This window comes from Rhinolophus sinicus, chromosome 3 (assembly GCF_057876585.1).
Source record: "Rhinolophus sinicus isolate RSI-liver-muscle chromosome 3, RSI-T2T, whole genome shotgun sequence".
Classification (NCBI taxonomy): domain Eukaryota; kingdom Metazoa; phylum Chordata; class Mammalia; order Chiroptera; family Rhinolophidae; genus Rhinolophus; species Rhinolophus sinicus.
In genome coordinates this window covers 160,166,181-160,189,662 of record NC_142503.1, presented here as the reverse complement: position 1 = coordinate 160,189,662, position 23,482 = coordinate 160,166,181, and the positions used below count along the sequence as shown (strand labels likewise).

Below are 23,482 nucleotides of genomic sequence, written 5' to 3'. Positions count from 1 at the left end.
GGTGGACTATAAGAAGCAAAGTTAGCTACATCAACGAACCATGAAAGTGAGTGACAACAACATTTATTGTTTCCTGTGGTGTTGCTTTGGTTTGCTACTGACTGGCAGCACTTGTAGCTTTAAATAAATTGAGGAAGTAGAGAGTAAATGGGAGAAATGTTGAGTAAGTCCTTCTCCAGAATGTTTTCAGTGGGAGAATAGCGGTAAAATTTCAACTGCCTTTTAAAATTTGAGATGTGTTTGGGTCATTCAAGTTATCTCCCAAAAGACATTCTAAATTCTAAAAAGACAAAATTACTATCAAAGTATTACTATGATAGTGTGGGGACAGAGCCCCAGAGAGTAGTTTACAGGCTCTCAGCCTCACGTGAAGGGGTGCTGGCTCGGGTGGTGAATGGCCTTCGGCTGTGGCTGATTGGCCGTCGGCTGTGGCCGGTTAGCCAATTGGCCACTGGTATAACTGCTGCGACTGCCGAGGATTGCCCAGGAGCCGAGCAGAGCCGGAGAGAGCGGAAGAGCAGAGCCGAAGAGAGCGGAAGAGGAGAGCCGAGAGAGAGGAACAGAGGAGAGAGTGGAGAAGAGTTGTTGGTCGGTCGGTTGGCGGAAAAGCGGACGGCAGGTCGACGTCCGCTGGGCCCAGCCTCCAGTGAGACCGTGGTGGTATGACTCCCCTACCTATGGCTCCGTGGGTGTTCCTTGTTGGCCTCACCGTATCCTGCATTCTTATGTGGGGAGCGGGACCAGAGACCCCGCAGGCCGCCCCGCATGACAAATGGCGCAGCGAGCAGGGTCTCCCGCACAACAGATAGCATATTAATTTTAACTCAAATTTGATTGAGCCTTTTGTTATATAGCATAGGCCCTTCCTCTTACAGTATCATTGTGTTTAATATTTCCATTTTTAACACTTGAAGCAGGTGCTTATAATGAGGTTAGAAATTTTTCATTTAAAAAATGACTTTTAATGTTCAGAATAAGTACAACATTCATATGGTTTAAAATTTAAATGTCACAAAAAGGTACAACCAACCATCCCTGAGGCAACAAGAATTGTCACTACCTTCTGCAGCTTTGCAGAGATACTATATTTATATGTAACAAAATACTGCCTTCCTTTTTTTTTTTTTTTACACAAGTGGTAGAATACTCTAAATAGTATATTATACATCCTGCTCTTTTCACTTTGTAGTGTATCTTTGAGAATGTTCAAGTTCAAGAGACCTGAACACAACATGGTGGCCTGGTTCTTTTTAAGTGACTTTATAGGTCCATTCTATGGATTTACTATTATTTGTTGAGCCAGTCCCTTATTCCTACTGATGATTATTTAAGTTGTTTATTTCTAGGGTATTTTTGTTTTGTTTTTGCTGTAACAAACTACTGCAATAAATAACCTTGTGCTAAGTCATTTCACATTTGAGCAAGTATACCTAGGACATATTCCTAGAATTTACTGGATCAAAGGGAATGTGCCTTTACAACTTTCATATATATTGTCAAGTTGTTCTTGATAGAGGTTGAACCAATTTACGCTCTCACCAATAATATATTGGAGTACCTGTTTCTCTATACTCTCACCAACATAGTGTATAATCCAACTTTTTGATGTGTATGATTCAAATAGTTGAAAATGATAACAGTATAATTTAAATTTGCATTTTGCATAACACGAGTGAAGTTGAGCATATTTAATGTGTTTAAGAGAGATTTCCTTTTTCTGTGACTGTCTTTTCATATCCTTTATCCTTTTTTTGTGAGTCTTACTCTTATTAATTTGTAGGAACTCTTAAGATATTAGGGATATTAACTCTTTAGGAGATGAGTGGCAAATAATTTTTTTCCAGTTGTCATTTGCCTTTGGCTTAGCTTGTGGTGTTTTTTGTTTTTGCCATATTTTTTTTATTAAAGATTTTATTGGGTAGGGGGAACCAGACTTTATGGAGAAACAGTGTGTACTTCCAGGACTTTTTCCCAAGTCAAGTTGTTGTCCTTTCAGTCTTAGTTGTGGAGGGCGCAGCTCAGCTCCAGGTCCAGTTGCCATTGCTAGTTGCAGGGGGCGCAGCCCACCATCCCTTGCAGGAGTTGAACCTGCAACCTTGTGGTTGAGAGTACTTGCTCCAATCAACTGAGCCATCTGGGAGCTCAGGGGCAGCTCAGCTCAAGGTGCTATGTTCAATCTTAGGTGCAGGGGGCAGAGCGCACCATCCCTTGCAGGACTCGAGGAGTTGAACTGGCAGCCTTGTGGTTGAGAGCCCACTGGCCCATGTGGGAATTGAACCGGCAGCCTTTGGAGTTAGGAGCACAGAGCTCCAACCGCCTGAGCCACCGGGCCGGCCCTTGCCATATATTTTTAAAAATAGAATGTATCAATCTTCTAGATTTTATATCCTAGTAGAAAGGTATTTTGTACTCAAGTTATAAACAAATTATTCTATAGTTTTTTTTTAACATTTAAATCTTTGACATCTGGAATTTATCCTAATGTAGTGTGTGGAAGGTATGGATCCAACAGTTTTTTCTAGATGACCCATTTGTCTGTTTGGAAACTTTTTACTGGTGTCATTCTTGGATTATCCTCCACAAGCATGTGGATCACATTTCTGTTTGCCTAGCCCAGAGATCACAACTCAGATGCCTGTAGAGACTAGGCAGGTTACATAAAAGGGTGAAGAGTGCCAGGTGGGGAATATAGCCAACTGGAAATGGGATGGCATACTTTTCTAAAGAGGGCAGCCTCTACCCACCGCCTGCTGATTATTCCCTTGTAGGAATGCAGCAGGGCCCAGTGTTGCCAGATCTTTGTCAAGAGAAGCTGGAAATACAGATATGTGAAATCTCTTGATTTTAAAATGTTAACAATTTAAAAAGTTTAAATACACTCTTGGCTAAACAAAATGTGTCTTCAAGCCAGAGTTGGCCTAGAAAAGGCTTCCAATATCTTTGGCCAAGAATGAAACTTCCCACCAACAATTTTATTCTCCTATAAGAAAATACAATCACAGTCTAGTAGTTGGACACCTTAGTAGTTTATGGTTGGAGTTCAGAAACAGGAGAGAAAAGTAAAGATTATCTAAACCAAAGTCGTTGCCCTCACTTATTGAAAGATTAATTGGAGAAATACAAGCATTTCACTATCCTACTTTTTATCCCTAGTGTATGGGAATGTGGATGTTGCCATTAGGAGACATTCTTGATTCACTAGACACTTGGATTAGAAAAATGATCTCTTAAATTTTCCAACTCTAACTCTGTCATTCTGATCTTGTCCAAATGACAAAATGGTGCTTGTTTATAGGGGAGGGAATTGCTCAGCTACTGATCCTGGAACTGAAGTGAGGCACATTTTTTTGCACTGTATTCTCCCTTTCCTTTCCTCACTGCTGGTAGCCTCACGCTATTGTAATTTATGTGCTCAGCATCTTTGGTGGGATAAAATTTATGCTAATGATAAAGTTTTCAGAGTCTATGTCTTCAACTCAGAAAAGCTTCCAGCCTGGAGATCTTTTTTCGGTGGCTGTTGAATATGGCTGGGCCCCAAGTGTGGATTCAGGCTTTTGGGGACCTGACGCCTACACAATTTGAAGGACAGCATTAAGAAAACAATTCAAAAATACCTTTCGAAAGACTTACAAAAACGATGTGATTTTGTAAACACATAGGGGACCGTGCAAGTGAAGGACCTTTAAGTTCAAGCTTTATTAACGTGATTGTCACCTTCCTTTTCTGACCCTACTGTGTGGTAAGGGCTTTCCACTCCTCACCTCCTTCTGTCCACACACCACTCTATGAAATAGTTACTATCTCCTATTTATAGTATAGCCACGTAGAACACAAACACGTTAAATATCGTGTCAAGCCCGAATGCCCCTTTCTCGCCACATCCCTATACAGCTTCCCACGACTTAAGTCCTGGCGCTCGAGGAGTGGCACCGAGTCAGGATTGTCTTGGGAAGATGGAGAGAAGGGAGAGTCTGTGTAAAACGCAGTAAATTAGGTAGTCTGTCTGGAACGAGCTCCCAGCAAGCGCCCGGGAGAGAGACTCCCACGGCTGGGCCCCCGCGTCTCCGCGCCCCCGCGCCGGGCCGGCGCCTGTGCCGGCTTCGCAGCACGCATGCTCGGTGTTGGGCTTCTCCCGCGACCCGGGATAATGAGCGCTGGGCCGAGAGGGCGGGCCGAGCCGCGACTGCTGGGACCCAGAGCTCAGCGGCGGCCCTGGGGAGCTGTGAGCGGTTGCTGAAGGGGCGGCGACGGTCGCCAGCACTGTGTGCGCCAGAGTGTGGCTTGCTCGCCCAACGCACACGCCCGGTCGGTCCCCAGGGTCCTCTGGAGGTGACTCGGGCAGGCCGGGCCGGGCGGCGTTGCTGTTGGGAGGGCGGGGATGAGGCGATGAGGAGAAGAGCCGCCGCCGCCGCTCTCCGCCCGCCGCCGCCGTAGCGGGAGTCAGGGCGAGGGCGAGGCCAGCCGTACCCGCGAGGGGCTGCGAACCCAGACAAAGGAGGAGGAGCCGCCTGAGAAGCAGGCAACGCCGCCGGGAAAGGAGGCCGCCGCCTCGGTAGCAGCTGGGAGGTGTCTCCCGGACTCAGGGGCCGCCGCGCTTCCTCTGCGGACGCTGCGCGAGGCAAGGCCACCCGGGCCGAGGAAGCCGCCCCCGGAGCCCCCTCCCGCCCGCCGGCGCCGCCTCCGAGCCGCCTCGGCCGTAGCTGCGGCCCAGGCGGGAGGCGGCGGCGGCTGGCGAGGCAAGCCGGCCCTCGCCCTGCCTGTCAGGCCACCCGAGCGGCCCGGCTCGGCCCGCGGACAGCCCCCGATGCGGAGGAGCTGCCGCCGGGGCCATGCAGCAGGCGCCGCAGCCGTACGAGTTCTTCAGCGAAGAGAACAGTCCGAAATGGCGGGGACTGTTGGTCTCGGCCCTGCGGAAGGTCAGTGCTGATGCCTGGGCGGCCGTGGGGGCCGAGGGAGGTGCAGGAGCGGCCAGGCGGCAGGCGGGCGGGGTACCCGGCCCGCGGCCCCTCCGAGATTCTAACGGGGAGCTGCATGTCCTCCCCGGTCTCGGGTCCTTCGAGCCGAGGGCCGAGCTGTTTCTCCCTGGTTGGTGACGGGGCGGGGTGGGGTGGGGGGCTCATAATTGCCTGTTGCATCCAAAAGGACTTTTTCTCAAGTTTTTTTTTTTGGCCTGGCCCCGGAAGGAAGGTTTTGTTATGATCATAAAACTGGATTTCATGTTGCAGTCATTTCGTCAGGCAACTTCCGCCGTTGACCAATTTGTTGTCCTCAGGCTGGATTGGGGCAAGAGAAAGTCCCCTGGTATTTAGACAGTTTCTAAAACAAAAGCGCATTTCCAGGCCGGGTAATTATTTCTAATTAAGTTCTTTGGGGGTTTTTCCTTAGGCAATTTGCTTGTGCAGGGTGGCCACTCAAGAGGTAGTGCTTTTTTGTAACATGAGTGTTTTACATGTGTGAAATGTCAGTGAGCCATACGGTTCCATATACAATTTTTGAGGTAACATTAAAGTGCTTCCTCACTTCCTGCAAAAGGTGTTCTACCTGTTTACAAGAGATTTCCCCTATAAAATTTGGCCAGTTTCTTCACTGAGTGCAATTCAGAACTTGGAATCATTTTAAGAGGACAAAACATGTGTAGCTCATTAAAAAAAAAAATCAATCTTTTTTTTAAGTTTGGGTTCATCGCTAGGGTGTATCTCTCCTGTAGATGATGTGACTCTTCATCTGTGAATTTAGGTAATAATCATATTATCGTTTTTATAATAAACCCTTTTGTAAGGTCAAGATAAATTTAACGACTGTAAGTGAGTGCAAGGTTCAGATACGCCTGCTGAACTTTGGCTTTCCTTGCAGTTGACACAAACTTAGTCTCTCCTGCCTTTTGTGCAAAATAACCAAGAATAAATTTTTAAAATAATAAAGAAAAAATAAACATTGATTTAAAAGATTGCACTGGAAATTAAATCTACACACATTAAATTTCTGTAAATGAAAGGAAGTAGTATATTTTGAAGGTAAAAACATTTACTCATGCATTCATAATTTCAGATATTCTATTATTTTCATAATTCTTACAAGGAGATATTGCCTCCTTGGGCCAAGTTGTATCTTTTTAAAGAACTTGATATAATTGAATAGGGCAGCTAGACAGTTACCATTTCACTGGTATAATACCAGGTTTCCCTGAAAATAAGACCGGGTCTTATATTAAGTTTTGCTCCAAAGGACGCATTAGGGCTTATGTTCAGGGGATGCCATCCTGAAAAATCACGCTAGGGCGTATTTTCCGGTTAGGTCTTATTTTCGGGGAAACATGGTAGGTGTTAAAGTATTAAATTGACCTTCCTTGCGTGAGCAGCTGGATTCTATTATAAGGAGAGGGAAAGAAATGGAAAGTGTGCTGAGTGGTGATAATGAACTCTGGCCAGAGTTAAAAGCAAAGGAAGAAATGCTTAGATAGTAATTGACCCTTCTACCACACAGAAGTAGGAGTGCAGTTGTCAGGTAGGCCTGTATTGTTGGCAATGTGATGTAGGTATCTACCTATTAGTACTTTCTGATAGCAAATAGCATTTGAGTATATGTTGCATAACTTATTCAATAGGTAGCTTTGACCCTAATATTCCTTCATGCACAGATACAGATTTATTTCTTCAGGTTAGGCTGGTAACAACGCCAGAACTAGCATCCAATCCTAGTCAATTGCTTTGAGACTTAATTTTGCTGTTACATGTTGTGCTCATTTTCCTAGCACTCAGGTGCTTTGTAGGTCTGCATTGTCTTATTCTACAGTTCTTGTATATGTTTTGCTTATGGAATAAATACATCTAAGAAAATTCGGTCTTTTGAGGTGAATTCAGAAACCAATTTCTATTTAACAATTGAGGTATATTCCCACAGAAGACCCATTTTTAAAATATTTTTGGGAAATTTTTGGTGTTAGTAATTTGGATTATGTCTATTTTTGTGGTATTTGGGTATTTTTGGTATTGCAACATGTAGGTTTGTAGTGCCTGCTACGAGTTGTAGCTCTTGAGCTCAAGGTTCACTCTTTGCAGGATGTGTTAAATTCTGCTGTGTACTCATGTCTTTGCAGAATGAGAATTCCCTGCCATTTCTGGGGAGGCTCTGTCTTCACGTTCAAAGCATCTAAAATTTGGCTTCCTTCCTCCAGCAGACCAGATAGTTACAAAGATTACTACCATTAGTAGTAGAAGGAGCAATAGAGATTAATAGGATTTTTCTCTTCCAGTTGGTGTTGCTATTGAACATGTGGTATACTCTAGCTTCATTTAACGTTTGTTGAACACATTTTAGGTACTTGGCACCATACTGGATCCTAAGAATACAAAGATGAGTAAAAGCAAAGGCCCTGCTTGAAAGGAGTTTATCATCTAGACCGAAATTCTGAACTTTGAGGTTTTGGTTTATATAAGCGAGAGCAATTATGAACTCAGAGTTCTGGAAGGAATATCTTTGTGTGTGTGTGTGTGTGTGTGTGTGTGTGTGTGTGTGTAAGAAGCAATGTAGTCTAGTTGGCTCTGTCAGGGTAGTCCACCTGGGCATCTTGGTGGAACCTCCAAAACTGAAAATATAATTTTCAGAAAGGTGAAATCATGACACTGACCAAATATAAATGAACATGTGTCTATGATTTTGATTCAACTCATTACAGAATGAGGGAATTCAAAACATGTTAAAGCCATTTCATATGAAACTTTGAAGAGGTAAGTATTTATAGGCAATTTAATAAAGGACTATTAAGGTAAGATTGTCAGGTTAGATACAAAATTAGTTAATATCCTACAGGAACGTAAACAGTAAGTTTTGGGTTATCTTTTTCACTGATTAGAATTTGCGTCTGTACCAGACAAAAATCTCAAATTAATCTTATAGATTTGTAAAATAGTCTAGTCAGTAGAGAGCAATCAAAGGTTCCAGCACAGCACTGCACTCATGAACACCTAGTAAACTCTCTTGCTTATTTTCCAGTTTTGGCTAATTTTTATGAAAACCAAATTGTGTGTGTGTGTGTGTGTGTGTGTGTGTGTGTGTGTGTGTGTGTGTTTGGCAAAGTCATCATTGTTGACTTTGAAAATGCAAGAGGTTTTTTTAAACCAACATTAAATATTCATTTCACTACGTAGAAACATGAACATTGAAAAATAGATTTATGGAAAAATAATTTTGGAAGTGGAAATATGTTCTTTAACTTTCTGTTTTGTTTGTTTTTTTTAACTTTGAAAACAAAACTTCACCTTGGGCATTTAAATACATACAGAATTACAAAGGGTAAAGCACCACAAAATGATACTAACTACTAATGGATAATACATGCATTGTTAACATTATTACTAAATTATGTATCTTACCTAAAAGAGCCAGAATCATAAATGCCTTCACCACTATTCCCCAAGAATGTTGAAGCAACAGTATTGCTTGGGAGAAACAAGAGCATGGGATATATTTATAAATGCAGCTTATTACCTGTGTTTTTGAAATGCCTTTGGTATTTTGTGCATGTGCTATTTGTATGCTGAGAAAAGTCAGTGTAAGCATTCTGCATATGGGAAACATGCCTTAATATCATTTTAGGAGGTTTTTTTAGTCCCTGATGTCTGTCTGTAAGGTGTTCTTCACTAAGCTAGTCATGGAAAAGAAAATATCTGTTATCTTATTATCTGTAGTTACAAATGTCGTTGAGAGCTCAAAAGAATTGATTGAATTGACTTGTTCCTCAATCTAATTTGATTCAGGTTAAATATCTACTCCCCATCCCAACCATTACAATTTGTTCTTAGATATCGCTCTAAAATTCAAGAGGTGTGAGAGAATGTCTGAGTTAATTAATAGCAGGCAAGGAAAGAGGATGGTGGTAGTGGTGGGGTTGTTTCAGAAATGCTTCTGTGAAATCTGAAAGATTCTAGTGTTTCTGCCTTTGTACTGATGTCGCTTGGAACTATTTTTAGAAGTTTGCGCTTTATCTTTCCTGGGGCCTAGGAGAAAAATGTAGGGTGCTTTGAGAAAATAAAATTGATGTCAATGACCTGAGAATGTCAAGGAAGTAACGTTGTGCTGAGTTCTGGAGGACGTATTCAAATATTTATTGGGTACCTCTTATGTGCCAGGCACTACTCTTTTTTTTTTTTTTTTTTTAGCTTTTATTTATTTTAAGTGTGTTTTTCCATCAGCTCCAAGTCAAGCAGTTGTTTCAATCTAGTTGTGGAGGGCGCAGCTCACAGTGGCCCATGTGGGGCTCAAACCGGCAACCTTGCTGCTAAGAGTATTGCACTCTAACCAACTGAGCTAACTGGCTGCCCTAAACAGGCACTATTCTTGATTCTGAGGTTATAGCAAGACCCCTGCTCTCATAAAGCTTCCTTTATGATGGCTGAGGGAGAGACAGAAAATAAATAGTTATTTGAAAGGTCAATAGGAATTAACAAAACAAAGGCAGAGTGAGAAAGGATTTGTGGCCAAGAGAAAGGCAGAAACATGACTTGCTTTAAAGAACGAAGACTAAGTCAAAAGAAGGAGATGAGTAGTTGGGAGACAAGGGTAGACCAGGTTAAGAAAGTCCTATGCGGTTATTTATGTAACAAACAAAAGATCACTTTGAAAAGATCACTCCAACTGAAAGCTAGAAACCAGTAGGAGATCCTATGATTTTTTTGTGAGATAAGGCCTCTTCTGGATTTCCTGAAGCCACTGAATATAACAGAACTCCAGGGAATCATTTGGAATTACTCCAAACTAATAATGACCCCAACTGACCCAAGGGGTTCAGCCAGAACTGGATGAGCATTAAGAATGTATTTTAACTTGCTGCATTTAGCTCCCTGTCAGCCATGATTTAGTTGTCGTCTTCTATTTTCAGTTTAATTTTGGTGTGGTATATTTGGAGCAATACTATTCCATTAAAGTATTTTATGCTGAGTATGCAGAGCATTACCTGTGTTACCACTTGACATAAATCAAGTATATGTCTTTTATATTAACCATGGCCTCTCTTTCAAGGGAACAGTAGTTTGATTATATCCTCTGTTAGCCTGCATATTTGAATCAGGAAGGAATTTTAATGGAACTAATGGATTTAGCATTATCTCATGTAGTCACATTAAAAATTAACAACCTAAAATTCTTTTTTTACATAGGAACATATGATAGTTAAGTAGAAAGCTTTTGAAATGTATAAAGTGTTCTACACTTTACATTTAATGTGTAGAGACAACGCAACACAAAATAACATCAAGATCTGCATGTGAGCACTAATACATATTATCTTCCAAATAAAGTTTTCAGTACCCCAATTTTCTTGTTAAATCAATTTATTAAATTCAAATACTACCTCTTACTTTCATATCACTTCGTAATTCTTTCTTACCTGACCCATTATCAGTATTTGACAATTGTTCTCTTCTTCCTTGAAATCCTTCCCTCGTTTGGTTTCCAGGACACCAAACTGCTGTCTTTCTCCCTCTCTGGCTAGTCCTTCCAGGTCTTCTCCTTTGTTGATTCCTCCTCATTTCCCCGACATCATCCTGACCTCCCAGAGCTTAATTTTTGGACTTCTATTTCTATTTACAGTCTATTTCTTGGAGCTCCCACTCAGTCTCATTGCTTCATATATCATCCGTATCTGATGATTTCCAGTTTATGTTCTGGCTCAGACGTCTTCTGAACTTGGGTATTCAACTTCTTTCTTGATATGTCCACATCGATGTATGATAGGTATCTCAGCCGATACTGAACTCCTTCTCTTCCCCCCCAAACTTGCTCCTTTTGTAATGTTTCCCCTATCAGTAAATGGCTGCTCCATCGTCCTACTAGTTGCTCAAGATAAAAATCTTGAGTTATTCTTGAATCCTGTCTTTCATAACCTCTACCCAAGCTAGCAGCAAATCCTTTTAGCTCTGCATCACACTATAGCTATATTTAGTTACCATTTCTTCACTTTTCTCCTTCTACCTAGGACCAAGTCACCATTACCAATCTCCTGAAGTGTTAAGATAGCTTTTTAACTGATTCCCTTGCTTCTACCTTTGCCCCATTCAATCTTTTCTCTACACAACAGAGATAAGTGAGATCCTATAATTCCTTTGTTCAAAACTTTCTCCCTCCTTCTCAGAATAAAAGTTAGGGTCCTCTCAGTGGCCTGCTAGGCCCTCTGTAGTATGCCTCCCTCCCCCTTTTATCTCACTGACCTCATTTATTACTGTCCTTTTTTTCCCTCTACTCCTGCCCCACACTAGCTTCTTTGTACCTACAACACAGATATGTTCTAGTCTAAGGACTTTTGTATTTGCTGTTTCTCTTGCCTAGAACCACCATCCTGCGGATAAAAACATGAGTGGCCCTTTTACCTCCCCTAAGTCTTCAGGCAAGCATCATCTTCTTGAAGAGGCCTTCCCTTGCAATCTAAAACTGCTACATCCCCTACTTCCTGGGCATTCCTATGTAGATGTTCACAGCATAACCCCCCAATGCAGGCTTATATCATCTTCCATAAACTACATCTCCCGTATTACGTGACATGCTCAGTTCTCTAGTCAGAAATCTTGTCATCATCCTTCTCTTCCCTCTTATACCAGGCTCACAACTAGTCAACACTGAGTCTTGATTCTTTCTCCGAAAAGGAGTTTTTCTAACTTTTTTGCTTTTTTTTTTTTTAAATTTTAAATTAAAGTTTCTATTGGGGTGACAATTGTTAGTAAAGTTACATAGATTTCAGGTGTACAATTCTGTAATACATCATCTGTATATCATATTGTGTGTTCACCACCCAGAGTCAGTTCTCTTTCCGTGCTATTTATCCCCAAAATAATTTTGAAAAATTCACACATTTTGTGTTGACATCTAAAAATTTTCATCTTTGAGTTCAAATAATTGCAGAGGGAATAATTTTTTATGAATTCTAAATATTGATGTTTTAAAATAAAACGGTTCCATCAGTCTGTATCTAATGAAATCTTAAGACCATAACAATTTGGTACTCACCATTCACCCTTTTAAAATATAGGTATATGAAAAAGTGATTTTTTTTAACAGTTGGAAATTTTGCATTACAATGTTTATACTTGTCTCTTTGTTTAGTGCCCTAGAATTTATTATTTTATTGTACACCGGGGCAACACACCATAGTGAGATTCAGGATAAGTAAGAGATCTGCTTTTCTTCAGTAAAGTGGGAGGAGGGCAGTTGTGAAAGAGAGGTGGGAAAGGGGAATCTGCATTATACTCCTTGAGTGCAGACAGCTTGTCAGGCAAATCTTTAAGAAAGAGTACACGTGATAGTTTGGTAGTATGCTAAAGGATTTGGGTGTTTGGCCCAAGGAGTCTTAAACTTTGATTGAATAAAATGTATTTAGTAACAGTGATCTGTTTCCAGTTCACAGGAAAAGAGGCCAACATTAATTTTTTTTTTCAATTTTTTTTTTTTTTTCTTTCATAAGCTTTTCTTAAGTCGGCGTTGCCTGCTGCAGTTTACCTACCATACTAGTGAGTAGTGGAACATTGTAAAATACATGAATAAGAGATACAGAGGTTTTACAGGGAAAACAGCTTATGGCATTTTTTTGTTTTCTCTTACCAATATGTGCCTATCGTTTTAAATTTTATAGTAATTTATACTAACATTATCCCTGCTTACTCTGATAAAATACAAGTATCTTAATATTTCATGTTCTGCTGAGAGTACTGTGACTTCCAAATGCTCTGCCACTGGAACTTAGGAACCATTGATCTAGCCTGTTCTATCTTGGCTTCACAGGCTAATGGCCTGCCTGCCTATATGGGAAGGTGCTTACAGATCATATACCATTTGATGGCAGTCAAGGAAAATTTTAATGACAAAAAACGTTAGCTTCAGTTAACAGTGTTTTCTACATGTTTTGATTATTTTATGGTAAGCCCTCACCTAATATTAAGCTAAACAGAATGAGATTCCTGACCTGTAGTTATCTGCATTTTAAATAAACTTACATTGAAAACCTGTCAAGAAAGTACCTAAATCAGAGCACTGAATCTAAGTGAGAAGTGAATTTCTTTTTGACCAGAAGTCCCTTTTTATTTTTCAATTACAGTTGACATACAATATTATGTTAGTTTCAGGTGTACAATGTAGTGATTAGACATTTATATAACTTACGAAGTGATCATCACAATAAGTCTAGTACCCATGTGACACCATACATAGTTACTGCAATATTATTGACTATGTTCCTTATGCTGTACTTCACATCCCTGTGACTGTTTTTGTGACTGGCAATTTGTACATCTTAATCCTTTCCCCTTTTTACACATGCCCCCCAAGCCTTCTCCCATCTGGCAACCACCAAAATGCTCTCTGGAGAAGTGAGTATTAATAGACAGTGGGAACAGAGGAATGTTGAGTGGGAATCTCCTCATGTACAATGTTATATGGTATAACTAATTCTCCAGCTACATATCCAGTGAAATAAAAACAAATGTTATGGCATTCTCAGTTTTTCTTAGTCTCCAGATTTCAGCATGCCAAGAAATCTGTTTGCTACCAGGAATTTTATTAGCTTGGTACAAAAGTAATTGTGTTTTTTGCAATTATTTTTAACCTTTTAAACCGCAGTTACTTTTGCACCAACCTAATATTTATTTATCGACTGTTCATTTATCCATTTACCTGTTGATGTACTTTTGATTTTCAGATCTTGGCTGTTACAGATAAAGCTGCTGTAAACATTTGTGTGCAAGTGTTTGGTGGCCACATATTTCCTTTTCTCTTGGATAATTACCACAGAGTAGCTGGCTCAGATAGTTGGTGTATGTTTAACTTTTTAAGTAACTATCAAACTATTTTCCATTCAAACTATTGTACGGTTTTATATTCTCACCAGCAATATATGAGAATTCTAGTTCTACCAACACTTGGTATTTAATTTAATTTTAGCCATTCTAATAGGTGTGGACTGGTATCTTGTGGTTTTGATTTGCATTTCCCTGATTAATGATGTTTAGCATCTTTCATGTTCGTATTTGCCATCCATATATTGTCTTTGGTGAAGTGTTCAGATCTTTTGCCTATTTTTGTTGAGTTGTTTGTTTTCTTAGTTGAGTTTTGAGAGTTTTTTATATGTCCGACTACAAATCCTTTATCAGATATATACAAGGATTTTCTTATAGTCTATAGCTCGTCTTTTTATTCTCTTAACATTATTATTATTTTTTTTTAATTAAAGTTTATTGCGGTGACATTAGTAAAGTTACATAGATTTCAGGTGTACAATTCTGTAATACATCATCCATATATATGTCACATTGTGTGTTCACCACCCAGAGTCAGTTCTCTTTCCATTAACGTATATTTGATAATATTTTTTGAAGAGCAAAAGCTTTAAATTTTTATGAAGTCCAATTTATCCATTTGCTTTTGTAGAGACTGTGCCTTTAGTGTAACATCTAAGAAATCTTTAGTTAACCCTGGGTTACAAAATTTTTCTTCTGTTTTTTTCTTCTAGAAGTTTTGTAGTTCTAGGTTTTACATGTAGATCTATCATCTATTTGAGGTAATTTTTATATTTGATGAGAATTTTGTATATGTTATGTTTGTTTGTTTTTGCCTATGGATATCTGGTTGTTCTGCCACCACTTATTAAAGAAGCTGTGCTTTATCCTTTCCTAAAGGCCTTTGTGCTTTTATCAAAAATCATTTGTCTATATGTGTATGGTTTTATTTCTGGATTCTCTGTTCCATTGATCTTTCTGCCTATCGTTTTACATCAGTACCACCCTGTTTCGATTATTGTAGCTTTATAAAAATTCTTCAGATCAGGCAGTTTGAGCTCTTCAACTTTGTTCTTTTTCAGATTTGTTTTGGTCATTCTATGACTTTTTTATTTCCATAAGAATTTTGAAATCTGCATAGCAATTTCCAAAAAATACCTGCTGGAATTTTGATTGGGATTGTGTGGAATTTATAGATCATTTGAGAGGAATTGACATCTTAACCATATTGAGTCTTGCAACCCATAATGTAAATCTTTACATTTATGTAGGTCTTTTAAAATTTCTATCAGCAATGTTTTGTATTTGTTAGCATATCTCTTTAGAATGGCATTTGTTGTTTTTTTTGAATTTTTTTTCTTTCTCAAGATTGCTTTGGCTAATCTAGGTTCTTTATATTTCTCTACATATTTTAGAATCAGCTTGTCAATTTCTATTAATAGAACCCCTTGTTTTTCTTTTCAAAATGAATTTTAAGTAATAACAAACAAAACTTCCAGTATTCTTAATATTTGCATCCTTGGCAATGGAATGAAGAAATTGTGGCAATGGAATAAAGAATTTGGTATAAATAAATGTCAGTCAGGCTGTATAGCCAAAGGAATTTATTTCTACATTGTACCAGAAACTCAAATGTTAGTTGATTGAAGAAATACACTAGCAGGAATTTTTATTTGATTATGAATATGGAGAACTGAAAAATATAAATTAGGAAATAACATTCTGAAACTTGTGAAATCTAGTGTTTATCAGTGTAAAAAATAAAGTTTAATGCTTTTATATATGTCTATGCCTGGATATATAGTATGACTATTCTGTTTACAGTGTATGTATAAGGAAATACCTTCTGGCAATTTGAAAATATGATGTAACTAAAATACAGGTCTGACTTGTTAGTCTACTGTTGAAGACTGAAAATTATTTTAATTGCTCTTTTTCTGACTAGTCTTTCAGAAAAATATGCTGGTGACTTTGTTCTGATGTGGTAATTTTACATTTATTGTCTCTTAGGGTGCTGAGATAGTAAATACTGTCGAAGTGCAAAGAATTGTTATTTTTCATTGTCATCTTGATGTCCTATTAGTATTTATGTGTGGGATTTTAACATTATATGTTTGTTTTTATGATTTTGAAGTTTGCAATTACTTCAAGAAGTTTGGCATAAGAAATTTTGATGCTCAATGTTGAAGTTGCTTGGCAGGTTATTTACTAAAATTATAATCATAGGAAGAAAAAACTTTATCCAAATTAGACATAATCTTAATTTTGATGCACATTTTCATAGAGTAGGGTCTTTGGCTTTTATGCAAGAATGTTATAGAAAACAGCCTTATGAACTCCATTGCTGAACTTCCAATATAAATGTTTGTTTTATATAAAAAAAGAAAGTCTTTTTTTATTATATTAATCTAATGAAAACATAGTAAAATGTAAAGTTTCCTCTTGTCATATTAAAGTGCAAGATATAAAAGGAAATACTTATTTCTCCCAAATCTATTTTGAATTTATAAAAATGATAAAGCCTGGCTTTTTGGATGTTGGTCCTATATGAATTTTCAACTGCCTTACTTAAACTCTTCTTACCCAAACTTCTTCAAAAAATTGTCTTTACTTATTGTCTCCAGTTTCATGTGTCCTTCCTCCTTTCCCACTTCAGATTATGTTTCTTTATAAATTAATTTGTATTGTGTCAAAATTATTCATGCAAATAAAACAATAACTAGTTCTGTAAGACTTGTTATGGAAAAATAGCAGTACCTTGTCTCTATTTACAAAAGTTTCTGCTTCGTAGGGACAATCACTTTTATTTTTCAAAGTGATTCATTTCAGTATTCCATATCTCTAAGAAAAAAAGGGCTTATATTGCTACTTCTTGATTTTTCTCTTTTGGATATTATCTGTTGACTTCCCAGCATGGATGGTAAGGATTTACTATTCTTTAATACACATATACATTTCTTCTTACAACCATATATACCTTACCACACAAACATACTTCTTGCCTTCCCACCAACCCCATGGTTATATCTTAATTTTGGTTGGATCAGTATTAAAAGTTTACGTTATGACTTTAGATGCTATTTGATAGTTAAACCACTTTTTCTTTTCTACATAACCGTTTACTTTTATTGGAATTAATGTTTTCTTGTTTATGTAGTTTTCTGTGTAATTAATTCAAGCTCAAAATATCTAGCAGTTGTTTAAATATCCTTTCAAGATTTTAGATCCATTAAATAACTCTATCAATTTCATCTTCTTGGCATTTTCTCCCAGAGCTTCTGATTGGCTCCAGTTTGGATTGGTGACTTATATGCCTGTTGTACAGCTCTCATCTTATAATTTGTCTTCACTTCATCCTGGGCGTTCCTTTGGTCTTCTGTATTGGTTCTTTCATTTCCCTTAACCTATATTTTTCTCTGGATTTATATTCTTGTTTTGGTGTGGTACAAAATGTAGAAGCTTAATGAGAAAGGGTATGTGGGGGATAAAATGTTTGACCTTGTTTTGCCTGAGCATGTCTTCATTTTACTGTGACATTTGATCGATTGTTTGTTTGTTAGGATCTTATTCTAGGTTGGAAATCATTGCCTTCTAGCTTCTAGTATTACTGTTGACGTCTGGAGCTAGTCTAATGTCTACTTGTTTGTATGTAACATGTAGGATATTCTCTTTGTCTCCAGTGTTCTGACATTTTACATTTTATTTGCATTCATTGAGGTGGGGACTAGGAGAGCCCTTTTGACTTATTAATAATATCTCCCCTCGATTTTCTGTTTGCTAGAGGATTCTCTAACTTTTAAAAACCGTATCTATGGTGAAGGGTATAACACACAACTAGAAAATGAATAAAACATGAATATACAATTTAATCATCACCCAGGTTAGAAACAGCTCATTGTTAGCACTTTTCTCAATAGAGGTCTCTGAAAGATAACCACTTCTATGGCAATAACTACCTTGCTTTTCTTTGTCGTATTACCATTTAAACATGTGTTCCTAAACACTACAGTTTAATTTTCTTCTCATCTTGAACTCGTGAATGGAATCCCATTGTATCTATTCTTTATATCTGGCTTTCTGTCAACATTATTTTGAAGGTATATCCACATTTTATATAGCTATAGCTATTCTCTGTGTGTGTATGTGTGTGTGTGTACACGCAAACTGTATCTATATTCCATTGTATGAATATGCCATAATTTATCTCTTCGACTCTAGATAGATATTTGAGTTTCTTTCTAGTTTGAGGGTATTACTAATGTTACTTATGAGCCTTCTTACACAGGTCTTCTGGTAAACGTGTATGCTTATTTACGCAGTGCTGTTTAACAGAAATATAATGTAAGCCACACATGTAATTTAAATTTTTCCTCATAGCCACATTTAAAAAGGAAGAAGAAACAGATGAGACTGATTTTAGTATATTTTATTTAACCAAATAAATTTAATCATTTCAGCATGTAATCAGTTTAAAAATTATTGAGATACTTGATATTCTTTTTTTTTATACTAAATCTTTAACATCTGATATGTATTGTGCTATTATAGCCCATCTTAGTTCAGTGGAGCTGCATTTCAGGTTCTCAATAGCCACGTGTGATTAGTGTCTATTATATTGGACTGTGTAACTCTAAAGGATATATACAGGGGATGCCAAAAAAATGTATACACATTTTAAGAAAGGAAAACTGTATTAAAATTGTAATAATATATGACAATAACAAAAGATGAATATAAGTCATGTTTAACTTCTGCATTTACAAGAGGTTCTCAAAGTGGTTGTTACCATCAGCTTCCAGACACTTCTGATTACGGCAAACTACTGCTTGAGCAATGCTGACCAAAGTCTCCACTTGTATACATTTTTTCTGGCACCCCTGGTATATATATATCCAGTAGTGGAATTGCTGGGTATTAGAGTATGCATATATTGAACTTTAGTAGATTGTGGCAAAGTTTTCTAAAGCCATAAACTTTGCTGTAAACTGATGGAGCCATTTTGTACTCCAGTGGCAGTGTGTGAGAGTTCCCATTGTTCCACATAATCACCGGTATTTGGTATTATCAGACTCACTAATTTAGTCGTCTGGTGAGTGGATAAGATTCATTGTGGCTTAACTTGCATTTCCCTGATTACTAAAGAGCTAGAACACCTTTTTACGGTTTTGGCCATTTGAATTTCTTTTGTGAATTGCTAGTTTATAAGTGTTTTTGCCCATTTTTTTAAATTGGGATTTTTATCATTTTTTTCCTTTTGAATATTTAGGAGTTCTTTATATATTCTAGATATGAGCCCTTTTGTTTTATGTGGTAACATAGATCTATTCCCAACTCTGTAACTTGCCTTTTTAATTCCTTAAAGGTATCTTTTGATGAATATGATTTTAAAATTTTAATGCAGTTAAGTTTATCTATCTACTTAAGGGTAGTAATTTTTGTGTCCTCTTTAAGAAATCCTTTCTTGTGAAGTCATGAAGATACCTTGTTTTACATGCTTAGAACTCAATTTAATAGGTCTAAAAATCCAACTAGAATCGATTTTTGTGTAAAGTATAAATAGTTGTTTTATTCTTCTCCATATGGGTATTCAGTTGTTCACTATTAATTTATTTCCCCTGCCTTCCCACAACACTTCCCCCCCAACCATGCTCTATAGTATCACCTTTGTTGTAAAATCTGTGGAGTTGTTTCTGTATTCTCTTCTGTTCCATTCTATCATTATACCAATATCACATTCTTATTAGTGTAACTTTGTAATAAATCCCAATAACAATTGGAGAAAGTATATGTACTTGTTTAAGAGTATGCGACTGATTTTCTTAGCTTTTTGCATTGCTACATAAGTTTTGAAATTATCTTGTCAATTTCAGCATAACAACCTGTTTGGTTTTGACTGTGGTTTTATTAACTCCCTGGATCAGTTTGAGGAGAATTTACATATTTACAATATTAAGTCTGATAATTCATGAAAATGGTAGTATAATTCATTTATTTGCATCTCTAATTTTTCCACAGTTTATAGTTTTCTCCTTTGAGATCTTATGCTTTTGTAAGATTTATTCCAAGGTATATGATATGGTTTTTATTCTGTTGTAGATGATATTTTTAAATTTTGTTTTCTAACTTTGATGCTGTTACATAGAATAAAATTGTATTTTTTATGAATTCAAATAATTTGTACAATATTTTGATTTTCCTTCATGGATGTATTAGTCTGGGGTCTCCAGAGAAACACACACACACACACTCATACTCAGAAACACTCTCACACACACACATTCACACTCACACTCATGTAAGCCCAGAAATCCCAGATCTGCAGTCAATAAGCGGAAGACCCAGGAGAGCTGCAGGTATAGTTCTAGTCCAAGTCCTAGTCCAAAGGCAGGAGAAGACTGAAGTCCCAGGTCAAAGACCTGGACAAAGAGAAAAAATTCTTAGCTGTTATTTTGTTTAGCTCTTCAATAGATTGCATGAAGTCCACCCACATTGGGGAGGGCAATCTGCTTTATTCAGTCTACTGATTCAAATGTTAATCTCATCCGGAAACACCCTCCCGACACACTCAGAAAAACTGTCTAACCAGCTATCTGGGTACCCTGTGGCCCAGAAGTTGACACATAAAATTAACTATTATAATGGGCAATCAAATCATCTACAAATTTGTTTCTTCCTTTCTAATTCTTATAATTTTATTTGTTTTTCTTGCTGTAGTGCAGTAGCTAGGACGTCCAGTACAATGTGGAATAGAAATGATAAAATTATCCTTGCCTTTTTCCTGATCTCAAAAGGAAAGCTTTCGGTGTTTAACCATTAACTATGATATTTATTGTAGCTTTTTTAAATAGATATACTTTATCAAATTGAGGAAGTTCATTAAGAGATTTCACTATGAATGAATGTTGAATATTTTTCGATACTTTTTCTACATCTGTTGAGATGATCGTATTGTTTTTCCCTTTTAATCTGTTAACATGGTGAATTACTTTACTTGGTATTCCAACATTAAACCAACTTTGCATTCCTGGGATAAACTCAGCTTAGTTATGTTGTATAATTTGCATCTTTCTTTTTGAGTTTTTATATCAAGTCTACTCTCAAAATAAGTTGGGAAGTCTCTCTTGTTCTTTTTCTGGGAAAGTTTGCTTAAGATTGTTGCATTTCTTCCTTAAATGTTGGAGAGTTTGTCAGTGAAGCCATCTAGACCCAACAAATTTCAGAAAATTGAAATCATAGAAAGTTTGTTTTCTGACCACAATGTGTGATTATACATGAAAAACAATAACTTTAAGAAATTCCCTATGTTTAGAAATTGAGAAACATATTTCTAAGTTCTAAAGATCAAAGAAGATACATAGTGGAAATTAGAAGCAATTTTGAAATGGGTGACTACAAAAATATTTCATATCAGAATCTGTGGGATTTTTACAAAAGTAGTTCTTAGAGAAAATATACATATTACAAAAGAATAGAGATTGAAAAATAATGACCAAGTATACATCTCAAGAAGTTAGAAAAAAGAACTAAAAAAAAAGCAGAAGAAAAAATGAAGATGAAACTGATATAAATGAAACATACAACAAACATAAAACAGGATTAACAAAGCCAAAAGTTGGTTCTTGAAAAGATTAATAAAATTGATAAACCTCTGAGAGACTTCTCAAGAAAAATAATAAACACACAAATAATTAATATTGTAAATGAAAGAAGGGATGTCACCCAAAGACTTTATGGACTTAAAAGTTGCAGGAGGCTATAATGACAATTTTATGCTAAATTTTGAGACGTTAGATGAAGTGGTCAACTTCACCCTGTTTTCTTTGCGGGAAGGTTTTTAATTACTGAATCAATTTTTCAAAATAACTGATTATTTAAAATTTCCATTTTTTTATGTCAATGGTGCTTACATGCTCCTAATACCATGGCATAAAGTTACAATAGTAGAAATCATTCTTTCAACAAATATTTACATGATACCTGCTATATGGTAGGTACTATCTTTTACCTTATTATTACTCTTATTCAGTTTGACTAGATAATTTTTTAGGACAGATGACTAGGTTCTGACTTTAAGAAATTTAACAACAAAAATGGCTCAGTACAGCTATGTGGCGATAATTAGGAGCCTGTACCACTGTAAAAGAAAGCTGACTGGCATCTACTTCTTCATAGAGCAGGCCTATAATTTGTGAAGTAGAATGGTTATTCAGATGCCTCTGTTGCTGGGATTCATGACCTAGTGTTCATAGATTTTTAGTAGATATATTAGTTAATTTCAGGTCATATATATATGTATGAATATATATATATATATATGATTTCTCTGAAATTATATAGAACATTTTCTGTGTATATGCTTTTTGAGTGGTAAGGAGGAAAGGGGCCAAAAGATTTTCATAGGATCCAAAGAAGTTTAAGAACCACTGCACTGTGGGTTATAAAAGTTTACAGAGACCAATAAATACAGGTGCTTTTTTTATTTATGTTTTATGTCTGTATTTGAATAACCATTTTAGTAAAATATTAATTATATATAAGATTCTCTGACATTTGTTCAATAAATACTATTTGGCCTGTATGTTAATTGAGAACTTTATTTTTAAAGGTTCAGGAGCAAGTACACCCCAATCTCTCAGCTACTGAAGAGTCTCTCTATTATATTGAAGAGTTGATTTTTCAGCTGCTTAATAAATTATGCATGGCACAACCAAGGACTGTTCAAGATGTGGAGGTAAAAACTATTTTGTTATTTCAAAAAGTCACTGAACCACTGTACAAATTAATTTTTGAACCTAAATATATATTATTCTACATTATTCTGGAATCTAAAACCATTGAAATCATATGGGATATATACATGTAGTCAGTTCATTTTCGATAAGGATATCAAGGCAATTCAGTGGGGAAAGGAAAGTTTTTCAGCAAAAAAAAATGCTAGAACAACTGGATAAATTTATGGGGCAGAAAACCCTTAAACCTGTTTCACACAAAAATTAATTCAAGATGGATCATGGTCTTAAGCATAAAAGCTGAAACTATAAAATTTTTGGAAGAAAATGCAGAAGAATATATTCATAACCTGGGGTTAAGCAAATTTTTTTTACTGAGGACTCAAATGCAGTAAATATTAACGAATAAAATTAATGAGAAAAAAAGGTATAAGTTATAGACTAGGAGAGAATGTTTGCAATATGTTTTCCTTACAAAGGTCTTATATCCAGAATATGTTAAAAACTCCTACAAATTGGTAATAAAAAAAACAACAACACCCTGCTCAGCCAAATGGGCACATCATAAGGGAAGATCTGCTGATGGCCAATAAATACATGAAAAGGTGCTCAAGTTCATAAGTCATCAGAGAAATAGCATTAAAACCACAATGAGATACCATTTCACATTCACCCAATGGAATAAAATTAAAGACTGATAACACCAATTGCTGATGAGATAAGAGCACCTAGAGCTCTTTACTAGAGGAAGTGTAAAATTGTATAACCATTTTGGAAAATTGTTTGCCAGTTTCTTATAAAGTTAAATATATATCTAGCCTATGTCCCAGCAGTTTTACTCCTAGGTATTATTTAACCGTAGAAAAATAAAAATATATGTTCAGAAAAAGACTTATCCAAACAGTTTTATTCATAATAGCCAAAAATTGGAAACAACTCAAATTTAAGTCAACAAGAAAATGGGTAAACAAATTTTAGTTGATTCATAAGATGGAC

At 36.9% G+C, this 23,482-nt stretch overlaps 1 protein-coding gene across 1 annotated transcript in view; it reads left to right on the top strand.

Annotated features, from left to right (window-relative positions):
- The first annotated feature begins 4,639 nt into the window (after positions 1-4,639).
- SOS2 (SOS Ras/Rho guanine nucleotide exchange factor 2) overlaps positions 4,640-23,482 on the top strand; it is an 81,731-nt gene continuing 62,888 nt past the window's right edge. Inside the window, exons 1-2 of the mRNA XM_019725650.3 lie at positions 4,640-4,916; positions 22,363-22,488. Coding sequence (XP_019581209.1) covers positions 4,830-4,916; positions 22,363-22,488 — 213 coding nt within the window. The 5' untranslated portion in view covers positions 4,640-4,829. The remainder of the gene's footprint in view (positions 4,917-22,362; positions 22,489-23,482) is intronic.